Source organism: Theobroma cacao, chromosome 8 (assembly GCF_053813885.1).
Source record: "Theobroma cacao isolate CCN51 chromosome 8, ASM5381388v1, whole genome shotgun sequence".
Taxonomy (NCBI): Eukaryota; Viridiplantae; Streptophyta; class Magnoliopsida; order Malvales; family Malvaceae; genus Theobroma; species Theobroma cacao.
Genome location: NC_142646.1, coordinates 25200403 through 25225970, shown reverse-complemented (window position 1 = coordinate 25225970; position 25568 = coordinate 25200403). Strand labels below are relative to the sequence as shown.

The window sequence follows — 25568 nt, the reverse complement described above, 5'->3', positions numbered from 1 at the left end:
GCATTTTCCAAGTAATACCAAAATTCTTTTCAAGTAAAGAGCTAATTAAGAGAATTTGAAAATGGAAGTTTAAAACTTGCAAAAGGAAAGATTTAAGTGTTAAGAGTGAGAAAAAAATAAAAGAAAGTAGATAAAACACACTGATTTATAGTGGTTCAGTCCTCTTGATCTACATCCACTACCTTGATCTTCTAATCAAGGATTTTCAAACCATTTCACTAAAATCAGTGAAATTCCCAAGCTTCCACCAAGCTTTTACAATGGCTTTTCACAAGCTCAGCCACAACCTTTAAGAATGGTTTTTTCAAGGATCAACCAAAACCTAAAACTAACTTTTCTAAAGCTAAGTTAGAACCTACAACAACAATCAAACTAACCCAAGCTTGATCAACCTCTTAAAGTACCTCGTGCACTCTAAGTAATTAAGAAATGAAGAAAAGATAAAGTTTAATTGATCACCTAGTTGATCTAAGATGTACAAAGTTAAACTTAAATACTTTTTCAAAGGATAAAAGTGAAATACAAATGTAAAGAAAAGGTTTTTCATCTTCTAAGCTCAAAATCACTTTGGATGGCTTCTCTATATAATTTTTGACTGTTTGAGAGGCTTTAAATATTTAAAAAATCACTTTTGGCCAGTGGAGATAGAAACTAGCCATTTCTGGCCATTATTTTGTCCTTTTGTTCGTAAATTTAAATATGCAAACAGTGCTTCATTTACCAGTTAAAGGTAAGTTTTAATTGATTTAAGTCTTTTCTTACTTGCACACTACTTCTTTATGTTAACCAATTAACGGAAGCTTTAACTGATTAATAACTTTTTGTTTTCAAACACCTTCAAGCATTGTTTTTGGCCAACCTCCTTTCAACAAATTAATATTCCTTTTAACTGATTGAAGCTTCTCTCCACTCATCCTAAATTGATTAAAATGGGCTCCAACCAATTAAGAATTCTTTAACTTTAAATCTCTTGGTTTGCTGCCTTGAACGGTCATCAATATTTTAAATTTGAATTTTAGCGCTTCTTGACACTTTAACTTTGACCTTTAACCAGTTAACTCTTTTCCTTTAATCGATTAAAAGGCTTTTATTTTGCATCCAACACCGACTTAATTGATTAAATCTTGTGTTAACCAGTTAAGACCTTTTTGTCTGTCCTTAGTATAGTGCCCAGAATTGTTTTAATTGATTAAGGATCTATGTTAATCGGTTAAGACTAATCTATGTTCATTAAAGCTTTTTCTTCTTTGCTTGTTTAACCAATTAACTCATCTTACAATTGAACAAGCATCTTGACTTGCTTTCAAATACCAAATATATTAATGAATTTAAGCTTTCTCCTGCACACTTAAATAATATAATTAGACACCAATGAATGGGAATGTTTCATTATTATCAAAAACATATGGAGTCAACATTCTCTTTCTTATTTTTAATGAGAAGAAAACACTCTTACATTAGAGTGCAATGTCTATGTTCAGTATGAATACTTCAAATCTTTATACATAATGAGTTGCTCCCCTTTAGTTAATGCATCTAGTTTTTTTTTTTAAGATTTGCAATAAGATATTTATAATTTCCACAGTAGCTAAATAAGATATACAATATCCACGGTAGCTAAGCAAGTTATATTGAATATCCATAAAAACTAGCACATAATATTTAACAAAATAATAACTAAGCATTACACATATAAATTAAACATGAAGACCTATCAAAATCTATTTAACTTAGTCTTTCTTCTTTCATTTTTTGTCATCATTAAAAAGGATATTCAAAACTCCCCCTTAATGAGTGCATCTGGATTTTCCTTTAATCTTTAAATTAGACTTTAATGAATAAGAATCATAAGCACTCATACACGTAAGTCATACAAGTTTATAGATATAGTTCAATAACTTCAAGAGTCAAACTTGTAACTATGTAAGAACATAGGAGTTAAATTATTTCAAGAACTTGTCAAGGTTCACTCAAATAATGTTCAAGCAAATTTGATCATTTTGTCATAATCAAAACTATAATAATTTTAAAGCTAATATAAACATCAACCATATTAGATTCACAGCAAACAAGTGAGATTGAATTACCTTTCTTCTAAAGTGAAGCCTTAAATTTGACTCAATCCTTCTTCATGTGCCTCTTCTATTTACAAAAAACATTTGGATTCCTTTTTGACGTTAGTTTGGCTTGTCATTTGTTCTTTCCTTACGTTGTCATATGTGCACTTTCGCCGATTCCGCAATGAACTTGTTTTCCTCTTGAACACACATGATCAGAAGTTCATTAATTGACCATTTATCCTTATGTGCGTTATAAGAGATTTTGAAAACTCCATATTGATGTGGAAGAGAATTTAGAATGAAGTGCACAAGGAAAGATTCAAACATCTCAACCTTAAAAGACTTGAGTTGAGTTGCAATATCCATCATCTGCATGATGTGCTCACACACACCTCTAACATTGGTGAGCTTCATTGATGATAATTTTGTCATTAAAATGCTGGCTAGGGCCTTATCTGAAGACTCAAATTGTTCATCAATAGCCTTTAGTAGTTCCTTAACATTATCACGCTCTCCTATTGAACCACGTGTACTAGCAAAATTTTTTGTGTTTATGACCATTATACTGAGACGATTAGATCGCTCCCATCATTTATAAAGAGCAATTTCAGCTTGAATGCTAGTATTAGTTGGCGTAGGTATTTTACCCTTCTAAATAGTGTAATCAATGTCCATCCACCCTAATTGGAAAAGAATCATCTCCTTCCATATTTTATAATTATTATCATTTAAATTGGGAATATTACATTTGATATTAGAAAAATTCAAACTTTGTTTAACTGCATATAAAAAATATACATGCTTATGTCACAGAAATTGAGACTAATAAACATGTCATATTTTATCAATGTAAAACATGTAAATCATACTTAAAAGTATAAACCAAATAACAAATAGAAATGCTTATACACATATGCATTTGGTTTATTGGTTGGTACATGATCCCCCTACCTAAAGAACAGGATTCGAATCCCTTCTCCCCCATTTATAAAAAAAAAAAAAACTGTCTGTGGGCCAAGTTTTATTTTAAAGATTCATAAACAAACTTCATGATAAAACTATCAAATTATATTCTTTTTCTTAATTCTTGTAGGTAAATTAAGAAAAATAATTTGTTATTTTATCCTAATTCATCATAAAAATATAATAAAAAAATCTTGTGGGATATATTTTATCATATTTGAATATGATTAATAACAATTGATGTTATTTGTTTATAGGTGATCCAAGGATACTTAATATACAATTTAGCTTAATCAAAGATTTTGTGGTTAATCTCTAATTAATTAAAATTATATTGATCACATGACATCCAATTTTATGCATAAAATAATTAAACAACATGCATGTATACACATATAATAAGTAAACAATAAAAATATATACATTCATTAATTTATGCATAGAATCAAGCATTAAAAAGTTCAAAAAAAATATTTCAAAATGGCAGATTTTCTTTCTTTCTTTCTTTCTTTTTTAATATTGGCCTTCTATGTTTTGGGTTAAGGGACATATGTATTGTCACGACCTAAAACTCCCATCGGGCCCGTGACAACCGTCGCAACGTCCCGATAGGCACTCATTACCCCGAATGCCAATCGGAACCCCGTAAGGCTTAGCATCAGCTTCCACATCTCCCCGGTGAGCGACAGTTATTAAATCTTGCATTTTAAGAAATCATAAGTCGTTTCCAAATCAAAACAATAAAATATTATTTTCTGGCTCACAGGGGCATTTTCGTCATTTTTCTTCGATAATACCGAAACTCGCCAAAAACATGATGTAAAAGCTAAATATGTTCATACATATTTTAAATCAGATAACGAAAGTATAAAATTACTTTTACAATGACATGTGGGCCCCCAACTAACCAATAAGATGCGAGTTTGTAAACTTATAATTTTGACAATGCAAGGCTAACTGAAGTCCTTGATGCAATCGGCTCTCTACCGGCTATCTCGAACCTAAAATGTGGGGAATTGAGGGTGATGAGATTATAAAATCTCAGTGAGTAAACAAACACCATCTAAACTATCTAAAGACGAGTAAATGGAGACAATTAAAAATAATTAACTTCAGCAAATTTTTCACATCACGAATATTCATTTAAACCAAAAAATCAATATGACTCGTGAATTACTCAAAACTTGGCTCATGCCAAATCCTGTACTCGGGAACACCTAGACCAGGGGTATCCAACCCAGTCCGCCAAGGCTGTTAAAAATTTATATTTCACATAAATCATATTTTTATTTTGAAACATAACCGTTCTTGACGTTGGCTGAGTCTCACTCTCACATGGTGGTCCACGTGAAGTGCATTCAAAAAGCCCACCTTAGGAGATACCCTACGCGCCTCTACGACCGAGGTGAGAATATAAAAGAGTTTACCGTGTCCCTCTAATAGGCTGGTCCACGGAATCCCCCACCACTGCAGTAGCTAATCTTTTATCTACTACCTAATTTATAAAATCTTTTTCTGCATGACATGGTAATTTATCGCAACCTAGCCTCTCAAGGCTAAATACACAATACAAATAATTCTAAAACCAAAATCAGTTTAGCCATTCATGCTCATTTATTGTCATAAGCCATTCAATTTAAAACCATAAATTTACAACACAAGCAGGCAGTCTCCAATTACTCTATTTTCAAAACCAGTATTCGATTTTCCAGAAAATTTATAAAATCATTTTATAAAATCACAATTTCTCTTAAAACATAGCAATTTACCATTTAAACCCATTTTCCATAAAATCACACAATTGTATAAAACTACTCTAGAAAATTAAGACGATAATAAGTTTACTCACAATTTTCGAAAACTACATTCGGGTACTCCAACTATTACTCATCGGGTGCGATTTCTTTGCCCTTGCCAGAGGATTCGCCACCTTGATAAATTGCACAATTAAGAGGTTTACTACTTTGGTACTAAACCAAAATAAACTAATTTATACTACTAATGCATGATATGAAGTGCAAAATGTCTAAATTTTGCCTAAACGAGATGTTGCCTATTTCGATTTTTTACCCGATAAATCGATATACGCGTCCGTTTAAACTCCAAATTATTTTTTTTCAGTTTCTATACCTCAATTGCACCCAAATTGACTTAATGTTCCTCAGTGTGGTGCAAATTATCAGTCCCGATAGCAAATTACGAAAATACCCCTAGTGGGTAAAAATTCATATTTTTACTCCGAAATTTCTCATTATTTTTCTAGGCTCATAATTCATCATTATTCATCATAATTCCTCAAATAAACATCAAGATCAGCAACCAATATTCTCCTAGAAAATTCGACCAATAATGGTAATGGAGGAAAATGAATTCTTTTCTTGTTGTTTTGTTTCTAAATTTGCTAAACTAATTAAAAACACTAACATAACTTAAAATCAAATTAATCTAACTTCATTCTCTCTCCATACCCATTTGGGCAGCCATGAATTCACCATGAAAACATGAAATCTAACCATGAAAAATAAGGAGAAATGCATGGGAAAGGTAGATCACAAGTCAAAATCAAGAAATTTTACCTTTGATTGCTTGATTCCTTGAAATCCACCAATTTTCCTTTAATTTTCCCACGTAAGTTTCTTGTTTTTTCCTTTCCTCCTTTTGTTCTTCCTTTTTCTTTGTTTGGCCGGCCATGTAAAAGAAAGTTGGCTGATTTTTATGCTTATTTTAAAAGCTAAATAAATAATGAATATAAACTTGACACATGTCACCTTATTATTGGTCCATGTGTCATTTCTTAACTATTAAGCTTTCTCTCTACACCACACATTATTCAAGGGTCAAAAATGATGATGGGTGAAGACCTTGTGCTGAAAAAATGCTCTGGAGGTGCAAAATTATAATTTTACCCCTAGGGTGGCAAAATTACATTTTTGCCCCAAAAACTGAAAAATTGTCCATAGACATATTTTTCATCCCTTATACTCATACCATTCTCCAATTTTTCAAATGTGATCTAAATTCTCTCAAAATCTCAAATTTTATCCGCAGGTGGAAAAATTACGATTTTGCCCTTACACTCTAGAAATCACCGGAATTAAACTTTTTCACTGCCAAACCCTCAAATTATACTCCAATACTCAAATCACACTCCAATAAGTTAAATGGGGCCAAAAAAATCTTTTCTCAAAATTTCCATTTTGTCCCTAGGTGGCAAATGACCATTTTACCCTTAAATAGTAAAATTTCGATTTGACTCTAAATTGATCCTCGAACTCCGAATTACCATTTTGAGTCATCCCTGAACTATGAAACTCTTAATTTCACCTCAAAATTCCTATTTGAACTAGTTCGAGTCTTAATCGACTTAATGGTACCATTAGGGGCAATATCATCTTTTAACGATTCCTCGAACTTCCTAAACATGCAAACATTCTATTGAGTATGTAAATGACGTCGTAATTATTTTATAGAATAGGATTTGACATGTATATCTAAAAGGAATGACTGTTGGACTTTGTTAGAGTTGACTGAATCATTTATCACCTAATTTTTTATCAATGTATGGAGAAGGAGGCCCATGCCCAAACTCATTAAAAAGAAAAGAAGTAGGCTCATGTATTAAAAGAAAAGAAATAAGCTCATGCCCAAAACTTATCAAAGGAAAATAAGCAGTTCAATCTTTTTTTTATTCATCGTCTTCTACCTCTAGATGGATTTCCTCGACCCAAAATTGAACCAGTTTCATAAATCTAGTCATATCTAGGTCTTTGGGACTTCATTTTCAACATTTCAAAAGCTATTTTGCTCATAATTGAATTTCCTTGACCTTTCCAACATCATTTTATTAAAAATTTGACTAAACAATTTCAAGTTTATAAAACATAACTTTCTGCCATTTTGCATACAAAAACAAAAACTCAAGCACATCAAGACAGAGGTTGAAATTGCTTTGATACTAACTAAAAGACATCATAGATGCTTATACATATGCATGTTAACAAAATTAATGTAGAGAAAAATTGAAATGCAGAATTGGATATTAACCTCCAGCCATTGATGTCACAGGAATAAGATTCTTTGTATAAGGGCCCTTCTAAACTTTAGCAATCTCACTTAGATATTATGTATTTAGAAAATACTGAGCTTAGAGACCCATACTCTGTTATATATATATATATATACATACATACATACATACATACATATATATTATCTTCCCATCAAAGAAGTAACTGAAACAAAGAAAGTGGGCATGTCAAGGTGATTAACAGGAGATTAGTGGAGAATGGGTGATATGCAGACCATAATTGAACGTGGGTAACTGATATAAGAGTATAAAATTATGAGTGGATGGCCAAGGGAGCATTATGGTTATGGTAGATCAATTTTACAAATACGTCTAGAGAGTGTTCTGTTTGAGAGATCACGAGGTTATTCATGAGATACATGATTAAATACTAGACTATGCCATTAACCATTTTTTACGACAAGGGTGGTTAGTTTACACGAAAGTTTTAGACGAAGCTCTTTAAGTTGTGGGGTGTTAAACTTAACTTTTTGACTAGTTTCCACCCTTAGACGAATGGTTAGGCTCAAAGAGTAAATGTCTTGTTAGAGTTGTATTTATTTCACTTGGTGCACAACAGTAAATTGAATAGTCGAGGTAAGTGGCCGTAATGTAGTTCTTGCATAACTTACAACATAGTGAGCGATAGGACAAAACACTTTTGAGGTGGTGGTTAGGAAGCAACCTTTCACATCGAATGTTGTAGTAGCGAGCTACTCTATCCCAAAACTGTAACATGTAATTATGCTTAAGCTTGATAAAAGTAATAAACTTGGCTCAAACTTGTCTACATGAGGCCACCAAAAGGGCAAAGAAGGGGTTTAATCAATCTTGAAGTTAATCATACTCCGAGGTAGAAGATGTAGTGATGGTGAATCTTCATTTGATGCTGAGACACAAAGTTATTCATACGTAAGGGTGAGCAATCGATTAAGTCAATTAATTCGATAAAAATATCCAATTAATCGACTTTATATAGATTTTTAATGGAACTAATTGAATTTTCTCCTTTAATAGACTTAAAGGCAAGGTAAAAGCTGGATTTGAATTTCGTTAGTTAATTCAGTTAAATCAATTTTAATTAACTTTTACTCATCCTTATTCACAAAAGATTGATTCTGTGATATAAGGGTTTTATCTAGTGTTGAAAAAAATTAGCAAGATGGTGTACAAGTTGGAGTTGCCACCTAAACCAAAGGTCCATTCAATGTTCCACATCAATATGTTGAAGCCTTAAAATGCAAAGGAGCAAGGCAATGCATGAGTTGGAGGTGGAGCAAGTGTTGATTGATAGGGTGATAAGCAAAAGAATTATAGATTGAGACACCAACATCCAGTAAAATAGAAGTGGTTCCCAAGAGAACAAGGCAAGTTGGGAATTGACCAAAGATCTATGGTAATTTCAAGAAAAACTTAAATTAAGTAGGTGGATAACTCAAATCCTTGGATACTTTTAATTTAATAAGAGATTCCATTTATAGAGAAAATTTCAAAAATTTTAAAATAGAATGTTGATCGTTAGCCAAAAAAATGGATACATGAAAACCGGTAAGAGATAATTTTAAATTTATCTTTTAACCTTTTAATACTTTCTCAAATGTAACTTTTACACAATATTTACATCTAAACCAACAAATTAAATCTACATTAACTCTCCAAACTGAATATTCAATTACATGCGTTCATGGATCGCCCCTCTCAAGCCCGAGTTTGGCTCAGTCAGTCCATTTAATTATTATGATTATTATATATATTAATATTTATAAATATATTTAAAATTTAAAATTAATTAAAAAATATGTTATTTTTTAATAAAATAATGAAACAAGGCCAAGACGACCCAAATTCGTAAAATCTATCTGTAAGCCCAACCCGAGTCGGACGAAGCCCACGCGGTTAAGCGGGTAACCCAACTCTTGGAGAGCTCAATGCCCTTTCCCAGTATTCAGGTTTTGTTGGTTTTCCCTCCATTTTTCAAAAGGCAGAAGCTGCTTCACATTTTCTCTGTCAGCTATTCCCTTTTCTTTGTTTATGTTTCTACAACTTCATATACTGAGGGGTGAGGAGGGTGTAGAACTTAGAAGAGCAAAGCCGCAGCGAAAATGGAAGAGTACTTGGAATTCATGAAAACTCTACGCTCTCAAATCAACGGTACCTACCGATTCTTTCTCTCTCTCTCTTTCTTCGGAGTCAATCAATTGTTGTTAATCTCTGAAAACAAAATGCAGATGTGGAGGATCAAGGGTCCAAGATTTCAGCTCAAGAGCAGATGCATTTTACGACAATTCAGACCTTGCAAGATGATATCGTTTCTGGTGATTTTTTTTTTTTAAATTTTTGCCCTAATTGAATCGACTATCAAATGACGGAAATATAGAATTAATTAAATGTGGTTTGAGTTTAACATATAATATAAACAAGAACTAGTAAGTAAGCGATTCAATTGCATGATCCGTTGCCCCTTGATTATCTTCTTCCGACTGATCTCTCCTTTTCTTTCTCTTTCTCTGTTGTTTGAATTTCAAAATCGTCGCCATGTTTGTTTCTTGTTGTTAATGCTATCATTCATCACATACATCTTAAAGCGATCAAATCGTCGCCATGATTATTCTATATAAGTGTAGAGCAAAATCACGTATTTTCTTGTGCAAACAAATTACATTTTTAGGGGAAAGTCATATTTGGTTAAAAGTGGGCAAATCACTATAAAAAATTCCAATTCAAATGGTTATGTACGGTAGGAAAACCAGGCTTTTCCTTGGTCATCAAAGTCAAATTTAAATTTTTAATTCTTTTGAAATATGTTTTGCTTTTGCATTCTCAAAGGCCGCAAACTAGAACCAGGTCCCAATGCTTGCTGAAAATTTTACGTATTCTATACTGAATCTTTTCCCTTGACTTTTACCCAGTGCTTTTAGTCAACAATCTTACTCTTTTTTCTAAGCATTAGCATTTTTATTTACTTGATTTATATTGGCCGTTTCAAAAATGTATCTCAAGTAACACATATTAGCAAATGCTTCCTTTTATTGAATATCTTTATGCTTAACTAGCTTACTTGATGTTCTTGTTTGCTGCAAATTGAGGCTTATCCTATTCACCTGACTCTCGCTTTTCTTTTCTTCCTTATGAAATATTTTAGAGAAAGCAATGCGTGCTTTTGCTTTACTCATCTTTCCTTCTTGTAATCTATGAAGATAATACCAGAAAGAAGACTTCAATTTCTGAGTTGTTTTAACACTTTAGGATTAACAGTTTAACACTGTATGAACGTTGGTTTCTTTTCCCAGTGTTTGTAACGTGATAGATAAAGTGCTTTTAATATTTTTTCACAAGTTGGTTCAATTTGAACATTTAAGGACAATCCTATCCCCCATCTAAGTACTTTGAATTATATGTATCTTTTTTGTTCATAGACCAGTTCTATGCAGTCAGTTCTTTCTTCTATTGTTCTTTAATGATCTCATACTTCTACATATTTGCTGAAGGTTCTTTATTTTGCAGTAAAATCCCAAGGAAAGCAACTTAGAGAAGATACTGAGAAGATGGTGAAGGCAAAGGGTCAAATATGCTCAGAAATAATTGGAAAACAGAGAAAAATAGCCTCTTTGGAGTCTGATTCATTTACACTTACCCAGGTAATTTCTCTCTCTCTCTCTCATTATATGAATGAGTATACAAAACCTGTGTTCATCTGGTAATTTACTTTAGAACTTATGCTAGGAATAAGAAAGCAGAACTCATAGGAGGAAAAGGATAAACTTGGCCAGCAGATACAAATGTTTTAACAGAATTACTAACTCAACATATTTTCCTGTCTCTAGAAAGGTAAGTAGTGAAAAGATGATAGATTTTCTTGTTAACAAGAAATTTTGCGGATATGAACATTGGACAGGTGTACTTTTCTCACTTGATGAGCTGTTACTTGTATGGGAAGAATTGCCTGGTAAAATAATGCTGGTAAACTGAACATCCTTTAGTGTGAAGCCACTGACCACAAGCATTTCTGAAGCTTCGATTTAGCTGAAAATTGTTAGTAGACTTCAGCTATCAACTTCTGATGATGTCCCTTGTATCTACAGGCTTGCTTAATTTAAAAATTTATGCTTGAAGAGCTAATGTGTGCAATGAGATTTCCTTGTACATTATAGATAACCTGTACAACAAGATATCTATGTAATAAGCCCTAAATATGGACCAGTTCGCACCTGAGCATTTGGCTCATTGGTTGGTGCATAATCCTCCTGCCTAAAGAGCAAGGTTCGAATCTCCTCTCCCCCAATTATAAAAAAAAAAAAAAATGGACCAGTTCTATTTTTAGGTTGCTGAATTGTCACTAGTTGATATTTGCATTCTCTCACATCGAGATACAGTGATCAAAGCAAGTAAATTCAGTGGAACTAGGATATAAATGATATTGCTTACAATGTTCTGTGCCTCTTCTTGGCTGCCTTGGATGTGCCTGTTCCCCCCTCTCCCTCATTAGTATTAGTAATCAGCCTGGATATAATATAGAAATTCCTTACAATTCTGTCAAAAGTGAAGGAAATCCTGAATAGGATCTAAAGTACATTCAAGCAAATATTATGTAAAGAAGAGGAAAGCAGCTAATAATGATAAGGACTGAAATAAACTATTTCCGTCAGGAATTGGACCTTGTCTTTCTTTCTCTGCCTTTAGATGACTGTATCACGGTATCAGAAAGAAAAAAGAAAAAAGATGACTCTGTATCATCAATTTAAATATGGAATCAAGTTACTGAAAATAATCCAAGATATCATAATCCTCACATCTTATCCTGCGTTTCCAAGTGTAAGAAGTCATTCTGCTGTGGTTTCTTATAGATTATATTCTGAGTGAGAATCTCCATTGTATATATTTTAAGTTTTAAACGAAGAAGGAAACCTTTAAGCACCCAATATGAGTGGCCATGTTGTAAGATGCTAGCCCTGTGAGATAACTCTTATAGTTGTTTATTGGACAGCAGGCTTAAACTTGGAGCAAAACAAATAGTGCTCTCTTACTGTATTTTTTTTTTCTTTCAAAAAATGAATCTTACCAGACCAATATGCATGTGAAACTTTTACTTTGTGCTGAAATGAGTAATGTTGTCTACCTAATTGAAAAGTTAATTTATGTCAGCTACCAAGATAAGGTATATGTTGCCATTATATTTTTGCCCAACTTTTTGGTTATTGATTTTGTCTCCGACTTACATACAGACACTGGAGCTTATTCAACAGGAAAAACTCAGCTTATCTTCCAAACTAATGGAAAAGAGGTAATTCAAAGTGAACTTGGGACACTGTGATATAACGACTGTTAAAAATGTCTTAAACTCTGGGATGATGCCTAGCTTGTTGGTGAACAATGCTATCTATGATCAAATTGTGGGTGAATATAAATTAGCTTCCTAGATGTTTCTGGAGAATAGCCACATATATTCACATGTTGATCAACACATCAGCTGTAACAGTGATGCCATTCATACTACTTAGTTCTATGTTAGCTATGGTTTTGAGGAAGCTGTTTGGCTAGTGCAAATGTCAAAGGACCACGTAGTTCAGATGGATATCCAACTTTCTTGATTTAACATGTTATAATCTCCTGATGTTGTATAGCAGCTGTTTGACTAGTACAAATGTCAAATTACCATGTAGTCAGGTGGAGATCTGAGTTTCTTGATTTAACAAGTTATAATCTCCTGACGTTGTATAGCAGGATGTACTATATCAGATGTGCCTCTGGTTATAGTTTTATGCTGAACCATGTAACTTGCTTGTATTCGCATTTGTTTTTATGCTCGACTTGTCTCTCTTTCCTAGTTCAATGTTGGTCTCAGTTTTATGGTTAATTGCACAACTATGATGAATCCCTATTTTTGATTATGATAACAGCACTTACTACTCCAAGGTGGCGAAGGATCTTTCTACCAAATTACAGCAACAACAGGTCAGAGTCCTATAATCCTCTTCTAAATTTCTGAGTTTCAAGCCCAGTTTTCAACATGCAGTTGATGATCTCCTCTTCATATGTGAGTAGGACTGGGTTAAATCTCTGAAAATCAGCAGACAAATTGAAGAGCATGGCTTGGTACTTTGCTACATCTTCTATGCAATTTTTTTTTGACTAGGAATAAATAATCAAATAAAGAAATAGAAAGAGACAGGCAGTATAGGTAAAAGACAATTCTTATAGAACATAGCTAGTCTACTGGTCACTCTTTCATCTTGTTGCAAATTTTTTGAGCTTTTGGCTAATTTTGATGAGTCCAAGTTGACGAAGTAACAAAACACGATGAGACAAACAATATTCTTGACAACTTGGATTGGTTTTTTAGGGTTTTGTATAAATTTTATCACTTGTGATCTTCTGCAACTCCTTAAGTGAACAATGGGTGAAAGAATTACTTTCTTTAACTGAGATAGTAACAAACTGATGTGCTGTTAGCAATAAGCATGTCTATGTAATGTTTGAATGCGAATTTTTAATATGTTAAAAGTTCATGTCAAATTTTTTTCACTTTACATGTGTGCTGGGAGATCCACATGAAATTAGTTAAAATATCTGTTTTGAGGCTGATCTGCTTCATAAGTCTCATAATTTAGATTTGGAGAAGGGAGAAGAGAGAGCCATAATGAGAATACAATATTCAAATACTGCCCAAGTTATAATAAAGCTTTAATATACCCTTAGGTGGTCATTCATCATTTTGTCCTTCTGACTATTTTTCCATCTGAAAGGGACTTCCTAAAGGTCTGCTCTTGAAAAGTTAATATTGCTTCATTTTTCTCGTTCTTACAGACTTTTTTTTTTGCTTTGCTGAGTGTTTGGGAAGCTTCTAGTTCCTGTAAATAGATTTTTATTTTTTTAAAATGCTATGCAGGTCAACAATGAACTTGATGGGCAAATGACAGAATCTGAAGGTCTGGCTTCAATACTTATATCAATTTATTGTTTGAGAATGTGGTTTGCTTTTTCATTTTTACGTAGATTATGCCTTCTAGTTTTATTTTATTTATTTTTACGTGTTATTTATTAACAACTTTTCTCTTTGCCCTCTCATTATAATTGCGAGCAGTGACTGCTTCTTTCCTGCTATACGATAACCTGCACCCTTCTAGAATTTAGCTGGTGACATAATATACATGTTGTGTGTGTCTCAACCAAACGTGAGCTTCTGATCTCATTGAACAATAGAAGTGAATTTGCCTTTCATTTATCAAACAATTGAAGGGAGCCTACTTTATTATGCATAGTCTGGTTTACATATAATTAAACTTTCAGTCTAGGCAGTACAGATTGGCTTCCAAATCATAGAAGATTTTGCATGGATTAACACAGTAGTCACACCAGAAAGAGAGAACTTATATCCGTCTAGATTCACTTGATCAAACCGGCTATTACTCACGAGCTGTTACGCTGTATTTTATCCAATCATGCTGCACCAACCCGTTTGGCAAGGTCCAAAGCAACAATATTGGATTAGGCTGACTGCACTGGTCCTCCAGTTGGCTCTCCAAACGCACTTGGGGTTGAAAGGTCCAGTGAGCTCACTGCACTCATTGGACCAACACTATTATACCTCTGCCTTTGTTTTTTGCTTTTTCTTTTCTTTTACCCTTACTATTATACCACACCCTTGTCAATCTCACTGTCACTATTGTTCTCAATCTTACTAATACCAATTTCGCCGCTGTGCCGATTGGACCAAAATTGAGAGTTTGTCAATTGTTCAAAAACTTCACTTCAATTTTGCATTATATAGGTTGGGTGCTAATTATTTACTTTGACCCAACTGCCTGTGTTCTACAATGAATTTTGGTGATTTGCAAATTGTTCTTTTTACACGCTGTTGGCTATTTTATCTCATTTTGGGTTTATCTTGCAGGTAAGTGTGGCATTGAAAACCATCCAATCATGGACTATGTGGTAAAAACCATTCCACCAATGATTTAAAGATTAAGGAGTTACTTTGTTCTAATTATTCCTTGGAATACCAGAACAATGAAGCAGATAATGACCTGATTGTCAAGTTGGACTTGGCTAAAGCCAAGCTTGATGGTATTGTGCAAATGAAAGCCAAACTTGTCACCGATAATGGCAAGGTCAGTCAATAAACTTAAACAGCTCTCCCACTTGAGTGGGGTGAATGCTTCATACAGAAATAATTGATTCATTTGTTTTCGTAATGCAAAGGAAAAAAAATTGTCTTGTGGCCGGAGTTCAATATGTTTGCATTTGTTGATTGAATTAGGATTTAAATCACCTTTTCCTTCTAATTATGTACAAGCTAATAGCTTGGCCAAAGCTTATGCCTTTTACAAAGTGAATCACTCATTTTTAAGATATTTCATCTACGGAAAAGAGGTTTTCTGCAACCGTCAAATTACGAATGAGATTGCTTTCTAAATTTACAACTCAAATTTCAATTTTGACTTATTTTCATTTTAGATTATTCCTTCTTAAGCAAAATATTTTTCAGAGGTAGTTTTCCTCCTCCTTTTTAGCTTGTTCAGCATTCTGTTGGCCTCTTCCTCACCCTGATGAAAAGAGTTTTAAAGAAAAAGGAAAAATGCAAGTAGAAAGAAATGTCAAAGGGAGCTAATTCATTGATGTTCTTTTCCCAGATCAAGGAGTCAATTGAGGAAGCAAAGTGCCGAGCAAACAATTTTAAGGTGACTTGCTTACTAAAATTAATGCATACATGTGTGCACTTGTTTACAAGCATGCACATTTTACTAGTATGCCAATACAAAACCCACATAAAGATTACTTGCTAACGTTAGATTGAGTTTGATAGATTACAATGCCACAATATATGATATGAAACATTTGCATTAGTTACTGCTTCTATGTACGGTAATTATTTTATTTAGTTGACACGTTTGTGCTTATAAATATTTTAAAGGGTGAATGACAGTCCGCTGGGAAAAAGAAAACCTCATAATCCATTTATTAAAATATTCTCTTAGAAATCTGTTTATGGTTTTCTTTGTTTCCTTATCAATTTCTTGTTCATAACTATAGCCAGAGGTATTGGAAATGAGTACAGATGCTCTGGAAGAGGAATACAAAGTCCTTCTATCAGAAAAAGATGGGGAAACCGAGTATCTTTGCTCACTGCAGAACCAGGTTGAACGAATGAAGGTAGATACATTAATTAGATTATGCTTTCTGTTTCTTGAATTGGCCTTCGGATGTGGTGCAAAGCTAGATTTAAGCAAGGGTAGTCCTAATTTAGATGGTTAAACGTTTTCACCATTTCGAATGTTGTCCTTACACAGGAAACTCAATGATTCTGACGCTGACTTTTATAAATAAATATATCAATCTTAGAAGTCTCATATGTTTTCCCTGAAAGATTACTAATAGGTGCCTCCATGTTCCGCAGGGAATTTCTAATGTGATTAAATGTGCTTGTGGAGAGGAATACACGGTGAAACTTCATGCCTGACACAATACAAAACATGTAGATGAACATTCCGTAACTCAAATGACCAACAATCAGTTATCCTTAAAGGTAATAAACAACTCGACGCTGATAGGAAAATATGGTAAACAATTTTATAGTTGTTATGGAGTAAATTTTTTAGTTATCTGAGATGTTGGAGAACAGTTTTTCACCAAGCAAACATTTACAGTAAAAATGCTCTATATTTTACTGGGGAAAGAATATCTACAAATGTCAGTGCTTTCATATTGTGATGAGATAATCTCGCAGTTCCTGCTGAGAAGTTAAATATATTAGTTCTTGAAGTTGTTATTCATAAATCTAGGAAATGTTGTTAAACTCCTAATATGCGAACATTGTTTGATGTGCTCTCTTTCCAGTTACCCAGCCAATGGATATTTTTAGCTTCCCATATTTATAGTTCCTTGTTGTAAAAGAGAATAAAACACGATGCTGCTTCAATAAATTAGTAAAAAATGGACACATGTATGCACACAAGGAATCACATCTGCTCTAAAATATCATGTGGTTAACATCTCAATCGTTCATGTCATTTCTATAACATTTAAGAGTCAAATAAAAACTCATTTCCTCTTGCAATAGAGTCAAATAAAAACGCATTTCCTCTTGCAATTTCTTACATATTCACATTTAAATTATTCTTACAATTTGAAAATATCTTGCTGGTTGAGATGTATATGCTTTGATATGTATTAATTACATTCTTGTTACTGGGTTACCTATATAAATATATGATCTAAGATGCATAAAACGAGAGAGAGAGAGAGAGAGAGAGAGTATCATTTGATCTCAAGGGCATCCAGAGCTCCTGCTATATTGTGGGCTTCATAGTTCTCTATAGAGTTGATGTTAGAGTTGTCCTGGGGGACTGCATCTTCTCTTTTAAAATTGTCTTCACTACGAAGGAGCTTCTCACTGCCATATGGCACAGAACCTTTCAAAACTAAGGTCTTGTGAAGGCCACCTAGCAGGTCTTCATGGTCTGTATCCCCTCGCTCCCCCACAAATAAGACCACTTTGGAAAGATCAATTCCCCACCTTATTGAAAGATACCTGCATAGCAAATGGAGTCATTTAACTGTAGCCTTTTAAAGGAAATGCTTTCTGCATAAATCGTACATAAAACGGGTCTGACCTTAGTGCTTGCATTCTTGATGCAAATAATGGCACCACATTTAACTTTGATGCTGCACGTGTGTAGACAATATTGCATCGGAAGCCTCTCATCCGAAGCCTTTGGCGAAGGTCATCCATTCTTCGAGTCTGCAATAACTTAAATTCAATAATTACATTTGAAATGCACCTGTTGAGTTGGCAGTCCTTTAGCATGAGTATTATTGTACACCATCATAAGCATAATCACCTTGGCACTAGGCTTAATGCTATAAGAGTAGCATCTGGAACTGCATGCTTCTACATACTCTGTGATGTCATCCTTGTCCCCATCTTCCGTCCTAGCAAGCCTCATTGCCATTGACCTCACATTTTCACCTGGCCATCTGTACTCAATGTGAGCTTCATAGTCTGTATCTGCTACCATATCCCTCCATGGATAATACAATTCACTTCCACTATTACAGACCAATGAATCAAAATCTTCAATATTTACTAGGCACGAACTCAATGCTTGCATAGTCTCCCTTAAACTTGACCCAGTCACCAATACAAAGCCTACCTTTCCTAAGCCAATACTTAAGCCTGCAGCTTTCATCACATTCTTGATTATTGCTTGAAAGGTCTCTGTAATTCCTCCATTGTTATCATAGCAATCTGCTGCTATCACAAAAAGCATCTGTCTTCTACCAGGACTGTAAGTAATGCCAGTATTGCTATTTGAAGAAGCCAATTGAGAAATGGCTTCAATGAGTTTCTTCTGTCTGGTTGCCGCATCAATCTCTCCATTGAGTTTGATATCTCCCTCTATGGAAAATCTAAGAGATATGTCCTCCACATCCCTTAAAGAGTCACTCATTGGTTCTTCAGGAATTGTAATGATCTCAAGACGGCTAGTGGGGTGGCGATTCCTGCAATGTTCAACATGTGAGAGGTAGTTACGGCAGTGTTCTGGCCATGAAAAACGGTGTATGTTCCTCAGGCCATTTTTCCGACACTCAGCCCATAGGTTCTTGTCAGCAACAAGCTTTAGGAGGGCATCTGCTATGGCTTTCTGATCATGTGGGTCTACTAGGAGGCCATTGTGAAGTACCTGGGGATAAAATCATATTTGTTAATGAGGTGGAACACACATTTACATTGGCAAACATAGTACATATAACTTGCCAAAACCCATCAGAGCACAGGTGAGAGGAAGAATAGGGAGGTTCCTCACAAGATTAAGAAAACTTGTATCTGTTAGCATACTTCAGATTTGGCATAAATAGACAGGATGATTTATATCATTGGCAGATTGTGAGTGATCTGTGTCATGCCAAACCAATATGGTAAAGATTTAGCTTATTGAGTTTGTGTTTTGGAAAAAAATAACAAGTCATGTTTGGGACAGTTAATGGATGATAGGCAAGTTCGATTGTGAACTCTTAATTCAGCACAGTGAGATGCCTTCTTAAAACTCAGTGCGGATTTCACTGGGAAACCAAAGTTGCTGTAGATGTTTCATTGAGGTAGCCTAATGGAGATGTTCGTATTGGGATTAGTAAATGATTTAGTGCATTAACCAGAGTGTTCTTAGCTATAGGTTGATATTCATTGAATCTGCATACTTAGAATGGAAGATAGAAACCAAATCTCTGGGTGGGCAATACGAAAGTATATATATCTTACCTTTAAGATGTCCACTGGTCCACCATTTTTTGTGGCAACAACAGGTAGACCATAAGCAGCTGCCTGGGAGATAATATTAGAATAGAAATTAATAATTTTATCACTAATGGTTACCTTGAATTCTTGTACATGATACTTGGAGTTCTGAAGTTATGGCTTTTTGAAATGCTTTTCTAGAAATCTGAATGTAACAAAGATCAAGCCTATGCATACTGAATTAGAGCTTTATACTTACCTCAATGAGTGTAAGACCGAATGGTTCCACTAGAGCCGGATTGATGAAAACTCCCTTCAAGAATAAAGTTACGATGTTAAAGTCAACAGTTTTTATTGTTAGCAAAAGATGACAGAGTGGTTAGGGTGTGGCAAAATTGTTAGCAGAGCTGCAGTAGGCTGATGTATTCTAACCCAATTGCAACATGTATGTACCTTGGTCTTGGCAGCTAAGCGATAAATTTCAGGAACTTCTGATTGCTTGTGATGCTTGGGATAGGCTACTTGACCATATAGGTCGTATTTATCGATGAGCTTGAGTACAGTTGTAAGCACAACTGAGCTGCTGTTGGACATCTCCTCAATATCATCTCTGTTACCAAGTATCAATGTCTGTAACAATAAGATACAGGTTGAATAAACGGATTAATTAACTATGGTGTTATGCGTTTGATACTTATATCCTGTTTGTGGAAAACTAAGGTGAAACTACTATGTTTTACCAGGTTGGCCAATTCTCTGAGGGCCTGGCACTCTCCAAAAGCCTTGAGTAATGTAGTAACATTCTTCTTGGGGTCGGGACGAGACAATGCAAGTATTGTGGGCTTGTGCGGATTTGTGAAAAAGCGCATTATCTGCATTGTTGAAAACAGTTAGACAATGTTACTGAAAAAGCATACCATATGACATCCGACAAGAAGTTTGGATGTCTCAAACAGTTGCCTTTGCTGTTTGGGCCAATAGGGAAGTGAAAGGTGAATAAAATACATAATTGAGTCCCCATTTGAGTAGGAGAAAGAGAATGAATAGTGTTTGACCTCAGACCATATTGGAGGTAGATGCCTTTTGTTTTGAGCCCTGTCGGGTCCAAGCAATGACTTGAGGTCACCATCATTTTCCAAGGAATCCTGTGTTGTGACGTAGCTGAAGTCCATGCCTGGAGGAATGACCTGATGCCATAAAAAACGAAAGAATGAATGCGATTATAAGTTGAAGTCATTGTTTTCTAGGGGTGGAAATGAAATGCAGAGAAGGGAGAGGAAAGTCTGTACCACCATCCTTGGCATGTATCGTCCAAGGCAACTCACTCCACGCCGTCTCCTTACTCTAAGCTTCCTCTCTAACTTAGGATCGAAGCCATCATACAATCCCCATTGCTCTTCAATCTCTTGCCTTGTGCTAGTGACCACCATCTCAGCTGCATCCAACCCCATCTCTTCACCCTCAATCCTCCTCATTATCTTGTAGGTGGCATTGATGTCTTCCCTAGACAGTCTCCCTTGTTTAAGCAGTTGCTCAAACTTGTTCCGGCCAAGGGAGTGGCCTGTTAGAACCATGGGCACGTTCAAGGCCCCGGACAAGCGGGCTGCCACCTCCCCAGCATCGGCATAATGACCATGGATGACATAAGGCCATGTGGGTTTCCCTCCGTTGAGTTGGTCACCCAAGGCCCTGGCCATGGTCACGATGTGGTTCAGAGCCCCATCGACAAATTCAGGGATGTGAGGCCAGAGAGACTCTTTGGGGATGTACCTGAAAGGGGAACCTTCATAATTAGCTATTAATTAATGTAACATTTAAGAAAAATAAGAAAGAAAGTAGTAATTAAAAGAATTAATTACTTGTTGCGGGGCCCACAGGGAATGCGGATTAAGTAGGCTCCACAACTTCCAGAACCATCAGACGGGCAGGACAACATCTCTGTAGGCTCACCATAGCTTGAATCTACTTCGGGGGAGGTGATTTGTCTTGTGAGTAGATCCACGCGATGAACCCCTTTTGTGTTGGCTAAAGCCCGAGCTAGTTCCACCACGTATTTTACCTGAACATTTTTATTAGATTATTGCAGCAAATGTGCAACGCAGTCAGGTTTTAAGTTTCCCACTCCTTTTACAGCTAATTTACAAGGAAAAAAAAAAGACAATGAAAAGCATTGGAAAATGTTTATGAATTATTAAAAGAGCAATTTAAATAAAATTTTATTTTTTTGTTAAGTGTAATTGAATTTTTATAAATAATAATAGATTAATTATTATTAATTATAAAATTATTTGTCATATTATATTTATCTCACGTTTAAACAGTGTTTGAGTGAAAGATGAAATAATCATATAATTACGTTATTATGTTATATTAACATATTATATTATTATTTATTATAATATGTTAAAATATTATGTTGATAAATAATATTTTGATTAATAATATACATAATTATTAATTATAAAATCTTATGTAATTTAAAACAAAAATATAAAAATTTAATTAAATATTATTTTTATTTTTTCATTTTCAATTCGGAACTTGTTTCTCCAACTAAAGAGCATTCCCTGAAACGAAACCGAATATATATATATATATATTTGTACCTGCCCACCGGTATCAGAATCCCTTCCGAGTTCCATGTTTTCTCCGCGGACTAGCCCATGCATACTGCAGAGGAACAAATAATAAAGAGGAAGGCTGTTGTGTGAGTTTTGAATTTGATGAATTGAAGTAGAGTTAATGTGGTGGAAATACCTAATGAGGACAATGTAGAGATGTTTAGCCTTGTCATCATCGAACCAAATCTGGGTGTCAGAGTTGATCCTGGACATATCCTTGCTTGCTTCCGTATAATTGGAATCACCTTTTTCCTTCTCGCCTTCGGACAGCTCCGACAAGTCATCGGCTGCATCGTTGCGACCTTGCTCACGTTCCAGTCGTCGTTTAGCTAGCCTTCGTGCGTCATCCCATGCTATCTGCCATAACAAATGTTCCCTTCACTTTTCCACACAAAAAAAGCTGAAAATGATTCCTTTGCTTTTCTTTTCTTTAATATATATGATTTATATAGCATTGAATATAGAGGGAGAATCGGATGCAAAGTGGGAGAGGGAGGGAGGGAGGAACCTGTTTCTTTTTGCGGGCAAGATGCCAAATGCGCCAGCACATATTCTCAAGCCTGTTACTGCGTTCACGAGTATTCCTTGTTGCTATCACCTGCATTCACATCCACCCTTTTCATCCGTTTTATCATCATCACAAGTTTTCCAATTAATCATGAGCTATGCATGATATATGGGCAGTGGAGAATCAATAAATTGCTGTCAACGGCGCCTTTAGCCTCTAAAACAATATTGGGTCTCATTTTTGGTAATAGGAACTTCATTTTTGCTTGATAAGTGACACCATGAAATAACAGGGGCCCCTTTAATCTTCATATGCATTTCCTTCTTATATTTCTGGGGTTTGTTAAGGTTTTGAGTTACAGAATGAGTAGTTTTTTTTTCTTAACACGTAAATTTAAATCCCATTTATGTTAAATCCTTGTATGTATACCATGTAATGAAGTGGTGCTCAAGTGTGGTGAGTTTGGAAGGAAGGAAGAGACGAGAGATAGCTAGCAAGGTAAGAGAGAGGGGTAATTAACCTTGACCCATGTCCTATGGAGGTCAGACTCGTCAAAGCTGTTGATGACTTCTTCCACAAAGTACTTGGTGGGACTGAACACCTTCTCTTCTTTGACCTGAACTTTATGCTCTGGGAATTTGGCAATCTTCAGCTGCCCATCATACCTCTTCCTTGTGCCGCTTCCCACGTCTAGTATCGCTTCCAAGTAGCCATTGATCCACTCATTTCCTGCCATTTCCTCGATCTACCTCCTTACTTTACGTTTCTGCTATGTAATATATGTATGTATGACCTAGCTAGCTAGAAAGCTAGGCAAGTAAGTTGTTTCATAGTTATGAGGATTGAGGAGGCAGCGAGGGAGGGAGGGAGGGAGGGAAAGGGAAAGAAACAGAAGACCCAGGCTTTGAAACCCATGGTGTTGGAAGTGAAGAAGCAAAGCCTCTTAATTTATAGTAACCAATGAAAATTGCAGCAATATTATTTCACCTTTGAAACTTCTTTCTATTCTCTCTCTCTTTATATATATAAAATAGCCAAAAGTTATTTAACCAACAAGGAGAATCAATTTGAGTACTCCTAAGTCCCTACATATATATATATATATAATCAATATCCTTTTAATTCATTTCATATATCTCTCTCCTCTCTTAATTTCTAGAGGGTCTTACAAAAATTTGTACCTTCCTCATATAATAAACTTACTTCTTAACACTTTTAGTTTATATGTTATTATTCATTTTTGGATACCATTTGATTAATACTTTGTTTTTTGCTTTTTGGTATTATACCTTATAATTCATTTTTAAAGCTCTTGACTTGAGATTTTGTTGTTTATATATAAAAGTATAATAACTTTTAAAGCCGAATTCCTCATTTTCTTCTTCTTCTTAATTATTTCTTAATTCTCAATTAATTTTCTAAATTTTATTTGAAGACTTGATTTGTAAAGGTAACAACCCAATTTGGGTTGTAAGATTTATAAATTGTAGGTGATGAGAATGGCTATAAGATTGTGGCTAAGTGGTTTAAAAAAGAGTGATGTAGAAAATTACATGGTTTACCAAACAGAAAATGGCCATGTAATATTTGTGCAAAGATGTGGCTTCTTTACTACTTACAAACTATCATTTTCTTCTTACTAAATTGCATTTCGTCTTTGAAAACTCTATCATTAAATATTTCTTTTGTCGATTCCTGGGCAACCACACAAATTATATACTTTTCCCATTCCTCTTTGCATTTTGCAATTGTTTTTCCCCATAAAAACACATGACAACTCAACTATTTCCTTACCATAAGATATATCAAGGTAAAAGACACTACGTCACCCAAATGAGACACCCTGTCAATAAAATTTTGAGATTTTAATTTAAAAGTTTCGGATTCGAATTTAGAGATGAGAGTAATGGATTTGTTAGACAAAGAGTTCTTCTTACGTATAGTGACGGAGTTAAAAATTTTGTATTGATGGGTCGAAATAAAAAGTACATATTTGAATCTAATCAAAGCAAAAGATAAAAAGAAGTATTTAGAAATCAAAATACTAAATTCGAATACTATAATACTATATACAAATTCTTTTTTTTCGTGAGTAAAGAAGGGAAGGGAATATATTCAACTGTCAAATGTTATCACTCATACCTCATTTGGTTAATATGTATATTATATACAAACATATTGAAAGGATAAAAGATTTTTGAATATTTGATATTTGGGAAGCATCAGATACCTTAAAGGCAATAAGAGCATGAATTAGCATCACAAGAACAGGGTATCCTCATGGCATATATCAAAATATCCTTTATTGACAACAGGATATGTGCTGAAAATTTGTGCCAAAAAGGAAGGCATTGCAATTTGCAAAGAATAAATGTAATAATAAATAATTAAGAATCCAAGAGGTAGCAGGAAAAGAAAGGTACGGAGAGAATTAAAAAGAGAAAAAAGTAGTAAAAGATAAAGAATGGGTCTGGATGGATCAAAGCGTATGGACATTGGGGTTGTGAAGGTTACATCAGAAACACAATTAGATGGGAATGAAGAAGATCAAGTTGGCAGTACTTGCTATTTGGCAGCATCCAGCAATATGTATGGGGCTGACAGACAGAATTCCAAGAGAAATATGCTCTTCTATTTCTTGGGATATTTCAAGGAATATCCCATTTCTTTAGGAACTAGTGTGTATGCATTTCTAGCCTTTCAACTCCTTTTCTTCCTTCTATCCTCTCCATATCCCTCACTTCCCAACCAACACACCACTTGCACCCATTGCCAAATATTGCAAAATAAAAAGATATTGCAAAGTATATATAAAGCATATTATTATTTTGCTCGACTTTGTATTAAGAAAACATAATTAAGGGTAAATTGTTCTCTTTTATATTGATTTGAAAACAAAGTACATACACAAGAGTGCTTGATTAAATATGTATGGAATATATAATAAGTATTGAGATATGTTGGTGATGCAATGTGCACCCTTTAATAAAGGAGTTGCATTTAAACAACTTCTCTCCTGTTTGTTTTCATTTAGGAGAAATCTTCCTAAACTTCATTCCAAAACAACAAAGAAACTTACATGCCTATCTTAACTACCTAATTTTTTTTTCTCAATTTT

General features: G+C 34.5%; 2 protein-coding genes and 1 pseudogene across 4 annotated transcripts; 1 reads left to right on the top strand and 2 right to left on the bottom strand.

Moving 5' to 3' along the window:
• Positions 1 to 2213: 2213 nt before the first annotated feature.
• LOC148761251 (uncharacterized) lies at positions 2214 to 3045 on the bottom strand (annotated as a pseudogene).
• A 6008-nt stretch (positions 3046 to 9053) lies between these two features.
• On the top strand, positions 9054 to 16855 carry LOC18592796 (tropomyosin). 3 transcript variants are annotated; one of them, XM_088808898.1, is made up of 12 exons: positions 9054 to 9240; positions 9318 to 9404; positions 10594 to 10727; positions 12312 to 12370; positions 12987 to 13041; positions 13132 to 13182; positions 13976 to 14015; positions 14981 to 15021; positions 15093 to 15197; positions 15720 to 15767; positions 16145 to 16239; positions 16484 to 16855. In XM_088808898.1, the coding sequence occupies exons 1-11, from the start codon at positions 9192 to 9194 to the stop codon at positions 16235 to 16237; spliced, it is 762 nt and encodes a 253-aa protein (XP_088665024.1). In that variant the 5' UTR covers positions 9054 to 9191; the 3' UTR covers positions 16238 to 16239; positions 16484 to 16855. The 3 variants fall into 3 exon arrangements, with proteins under 3 accessions (XP_088665024.1, XP_007019752.3, XP_088665023.1); XM_007019690.3 differs by having other exon boundaries at positions 16120 to 16239; XM_088808897.1 differs by lacking the exon at positions 16484 to 16855 and having other exon boundaries at positions 16120 to 16341.
• Positions 16856 to 17148: 293 nt separating this feature from the next.
• Positions 17149 to 23342, bottom strand: ATSPS4F (Sucrose-phosphate synthase family protein). The gene is made up of 14 exons (XM_007019688.3): positions 22971 to 23342; positions 22451 to 22540; positions 22079 to 22299; positions 21928 to 21991; positions 21181 to 21380; positions 20611 to 21091; positions 20377 to 20508; positions 20062 to 20193; positions 19775 to 19951; positions 19581 to 19634; positions 19346 to 19408; positions 17928 to 18770; positions 17700 to 17827; positions 17149 to 17617 (listed from the first exon to the last, which is right to left on the bottom strand). The coding sequence occupies exons 1-14, from the start codon at positions 23184 to 23186 to the stop codon at positions 17344 to 17346; spliced, it is 3075 nt and encodes a 1024-aa protein (XP_007019750.3). The 5' UTR covers positions 23187 to 23342; the 3' UTR covers positions 17149 to 17343.
• Between the last annotated feature and the right edge of the window lie 2226 nt (positions 23343 to 25568).

Coding starts and splice junctions, on each gene's coding strand:
- ATSPS4F (XM_007019688.3), bottom strand. CDS start 23,186: ATGGCAGGAAATGAGTGGATCAATGGCTACTTGGAAGCGATACTAGAC. Junction 20,194..20,376: donor TACCTCCAATATGGTCTGAG/GTCAAACACTAT, acceptor TCAACAATGCAG/ATAATGCGCTTTTTCACAAA. Junction 17,828..17,927: donor GCATTAAGCCTAGTGCCAAG/GTGATTATGCTT, acceptor AAGTTATTGCAG/ACTCGAAGAATGGATGACCT.
- LOC18592796 (XM_088808897.1), top strand. CDS start 9,192: ATGGAAGAGTACTTGGAATTCATGAAAACTCTACGCTCTCAAATCAAC. Junction 15,198..15,719: donor TTGTCACCGATAATGGCAAG/GTCAGTCAATAA, acceptor TTCTTTTCCCAG/ATCAAGGAGTCAATTGAGGA. Junction 15,768..16,119: donor GCCGAGCAAACAATTTTAAG/GTGACTTGCTTA, acceptor TCATAACTATAG/CCAGAGGTATTGGAAATGAG.